This window comes from Entamoeba dispar, genomic scaffold, assembly GCF_000209125.1.
Source record: "Entamoeba dispar SAW760 scf_1105229460949 genomic scaffold, whole genome shotgun sequence".
Taxonomy (NCBI): Eukaryota; Evosea; order Mastigamoebida; family Endamoebidae; genus Entamoeba; species Entamoeba dispar.
The window spans coordinates 14,352-17,940 of NW_001854448.1; the positions used below are offsets into that span (position 1 = coordinate 14,352).

Consider the following 3,589-nt stretch of genomic DNA (forward strand, 5'->3'; position numbering starts at 1 on the left):
TTAAATTTATCTCAAAAATATCAAAGAAAAAAACAATTCATATTCTTCTTTTCTTTTATAAACTTCTTCATCAACAAAAATGAAGAATAAAAACCAATTCATTATTTGATTTTAGATTAATTCGGTTTTCTGATTTTTATTTTTTGAAAAATAAGCCTTACATATTATTTATAAATTCAAAGTATTTTAAGAGGACTTAAAGACATACAAGACAAAATTGCCTTATATATTTTTTGAAAATGAGTATGTTTTATAAACAAAATATTAATCAATGTAAAAAATAATAACATTAACCAACTAATACTTTCTAATCAAAAAAAAATCTATAATTCATTAAAAGTATCAAGTGCACTCTTTTCAACAGAGCAATCAATTTGTTTTTTATCAAGAAGTTGCCAAAATAAAGATTGTTTAGAATATTGTGACAATGAAGAAGGGGTTTTAGTTCCTAATGATTGAATTGAGCCCATATCATCATCAGTTTCTTTCATAAATGATTTATATGGGTTATTAAACTCAACAACCTGACTAAAATGTTCTAGAATAGTATATATATTAGGTCGTTTATTTTGATCAAAAACAAGCATTTCTTTAAGTAAAAACTTCATTCGTTTTGACATTTGATAGTCAGTTAAATCCAACTGTTTTACATCAGAAATGCAAAGGGGTGCAGAGAATGGTGGAGCTCCAATTGCAATCTCAAATAATAAACACCCAAGTGCCCAGATATCACTTTTTCTACTAATTGGTTGGTTTTCATATAGTAATATCATTTCTGGAGATTGATATTCTGGTTTAACATTATTGTTAATAAACTCTTTGATTGTTTGATGATCGTTTGGCTTTCTGTAATAAAATGTCTCTGATAATTGAGCACTTCCAAAATCACATAATTTTACAGTATAATCATCTGATAATAAAACGTGTTCTTTTCTAAGATTAAAATATGTAATAGATGGTTTCTGACTGTGAAGAAAAGCAAGTGCACTTGCAATTCCATGAAATACTTCAATAATTGTTTCTTCTGGTATTGGTAAAGAAAAAGCATCATCTATAGTATAAGGACAGTACTCAGAAAATAAAAGCATAGAATCACTTAATTGAGTATACCCATAGTATTGAATGATATTTGGAGTTCTAGTACAATGAGATAATAATGAAATTTCATCAGTAACTTTGCCTATCATTTCAGATGTAGAAAGTTCAAATCTTTTACAGACTAAATTATGAGGAAGAGTAGATGATGAACTTTGTTCTGTCAAGTAAATAGTTGAATTCCTTCCTGTAGAAAGTACTTTCTTAATCACTAACTTTTCATTTCCTAATCTTAATGTACTATTACCGTTTCCCATGTCCCCTAAATTACTGAAAGGAGTTCATTAGATAAACAATTAGATAAGGAATTTTGAAAGCAATACTACTTTTCAATCTTTCTCATTTTTAATAAGTATAGATTTATCATGACTTCATTTACTATATCTTTGGTTTCTCTATAAAAATTATTCATCTTTATTTATGACGATTTACTTTTCTTACTAAACAGATTTTTCTTTAATTATTTTTGTTATTTATCACAATAAATATTAAAAAGAAAAAAACTAATTATTCAGATGCCAAAGGGAAGACATTCAAAAATCAAAACATGTGACCCTTTTTGTCCACAATCACGAAAAGATGCAGAGGTTAAGCCTCATCAGCCAGAAGACCTTCCGTACAAGGAAGAAAACGATTTAAAAATTCCTCGTAAATTGAAGACAATGCAATATCTTCTCGAACACAATGGTAAATCAAATATCCAATCTTCAGAAAAACGAAGAAAAGAACTTGCAAAAATAACGGGTCAAATTAAAAAAACAGAGGCAAAAAAAATAAGGTCAGATGAATTCTCAATAAAAAGAAAACTTCAAAAAGAAGATAAAGAACTTGCTCGTTTATTAAAAGAAAAACACCGTTTAGAGGCAATGCTTAAATAAATTGATTGAGATTTTTTCTGATTTGTTTTTCTTTCTTAGCAATAAACTTTTATGAATTCACAGATTGTATTACAATAAAATCTTCTTCAAGTACACTATTTTCTTTATTTATAAGAAAATTCACTGAAAAATTTCAAATATTAACGCAAATCCTTGAAGTTGATTAATAATATTTTTATTAATTCATCTGATAAAACATTTTACGATTATTTATTAAAAGTCTTTTTAATGGTTATTTAGAAATTTTAGTTATAAAAAGTTGAGATAATTATCAAACTGATTTCAATAAAACACTTTTATGGTTTTCTTATTATTGAATTTAATAATCAGGTATTACACATATATTTTTATGTAAAGAAGTGAAGATATCAATGAATAATATCATAATCTTGTTTTATGTTATTTTAATTATTTATCAAAAAGGGGATTTTGTTTTTATAAACGAATCATTTTAAATATTTTGTTCATAAAACTATTGTTATATTTTTACAAGTGTTAAAGCCAATTAGTTCTATATCAGTTAAGGAAATAATGTTTTCTTTAATATAGTATTGTTCAAATATTTATTTGAGATAATGAGATATTTTAAAAGTAGTAACAAAAACATTGGTTATTGTGTTAGTTCTAATTCTTGTTCAATTAAAAATATCACTTTAATCAAAAATGAAAAACTGATATAAGTAATTGATATAACAATATGCAATGTATGAAATATTAACATAAAATAGGTTGGTATAAATAATTTAGAAAATGGGTGTGTTGTTATAGAGTTATGAGTTTTTAGTTAATGAAAGTTTATTCACTTGTTTATTTTGAGAAATGGAGATGGTAATTATTAAATAGATAATTCTATTGAAGGAGATAATAACAGGGTGTGAGGATATACATTTCAAATATGGAGAGTGGGAAATAGGGATATGGGAATGGAAAGATATAAATTCAACAAGAAGTTCAAAAGAAAACAATAGAAGTGTTTCTGATTTAGTCCATATATATTAAATAAATTATAAAATATAGTTTGGATTTTATAGAATAAAAACATACAGAACAAAAATAGTGTTAATGCCATACCCAAATCAAATCAGCAATACACAGTATTAAACAGTTAAGACTAATATTATGTTATCGTTAGAAATAAGTATGAACAGAAAAGAAAGAGAAGAAATGATAAAACAGAGAAAAAACACAAGAACAAAAATTTGGAACAATGATAAAATGAATGTAATAAGAAGAAAGATAAAATTAAGGATAAAGAGTACTAATACAAAAAGATTATAGAAATAAGAAAATAATAGAAAGAAAAGAAATAAAGAAACAACATTTAAAACATAAAAATGAAGAAAAATAGAAAAAGAAATATCTGAAGAAAAAAAAAGAGGAAAACATAAAGTGGAACAAGACAAGAATAACTTTAAAATCATATATAATGTCCATTATAACAAGGAACAGATATGCAGATAAAAGAAATTATCAGTCAAAAGTTAGAGCATTTTGTATTGCACTAATAAATAGACATTGTGATGTTGAAGTGAAACAACGAAGAAATGTTAAATGTATCACATTACCATTTTTTCAAATTAAAAGACTTCACTTTAATAATAAGGAAGAATATGTTA

General features: G+C 24.9%; 3 protein-coding genes across 3 annotated transcripts in view, besides 5 other annotated features; 1 reads left to right on the forward strand and 2 right to left on the reverse strand.

Annotated features, from left to right (window-relative positions):
• Positions 1-102, reverse strand: part of EDI_085050 (uncharacterized protein) — a gene marked incomplete at both ends in the record, with an annotated part of 1,223 nt that extends 1,121 nt beyond the window's left edge. The window contains one exon of the mRNA XM_001737918.1: positions 35-102. Coding sequence (XP_001737970.1) covers positions 35-102 — 68 coding nt within the window. The remainder of the gene's footprint in view (positions 1-34) is intronic.
• A 221-nt stretch (positions 103-323) lies between these two features.
• Positions 324-1,352, reverse strand: EDI_085160 (serine/threonine protein kinase ULK3, putative; the record flags this gene model as incomplete). Its single annotated transcript, XM_001737919.1, has 1 exon — positions 324-1,352. The coding sequence occupies one exon, from the start codon at positions 1,350-1,352 to the stop codon at positions 324-326; it is 1,029 nt and encodes a 342-aa protein (XP_001737971.1).
• Positions 1,353-1,550: 198 nt separating this feature from the next.
• Positions 1,551-1,607: a sequence feature (AT_rich).
• A 3-nt stretch (positions 1,608-1,610) lies between these two features.
• On the forward strand, positions 1,611-1,973 carry EDI_085170 (uncharacterized protein; the record flags this gene model as incomplete). The annotated part of the gene is made up of 1 exon (XM_001737920.1): positions 1,611-1,973. The coding sequence occupies one exon, from the start codon at positions 1,611-1,613 to the stop codon at positions 1,971-1,973; it is 363 nt and encodes a 120-aa protein (XP_001737972.1).
• A 162-nt stretch (positions 1,974-2,135) lies between these two features.
• Positions 2,136-2,157: a sequence feature (AT_rich).
• Positions 2,158-2,961: 804 nt separating this feature from the next.
• Positions 2,962-2,989: a sequence feature (AT_rich).
• Positions 2,990-3,185: 196 nt separating this feature from the next.
• Positions 3,186-3,362: a microsatellite.
• Positions 3,252-3,401: a microsatellite.
• Positions 3,402-3,589: the final 188 nt, after the last annotated feature.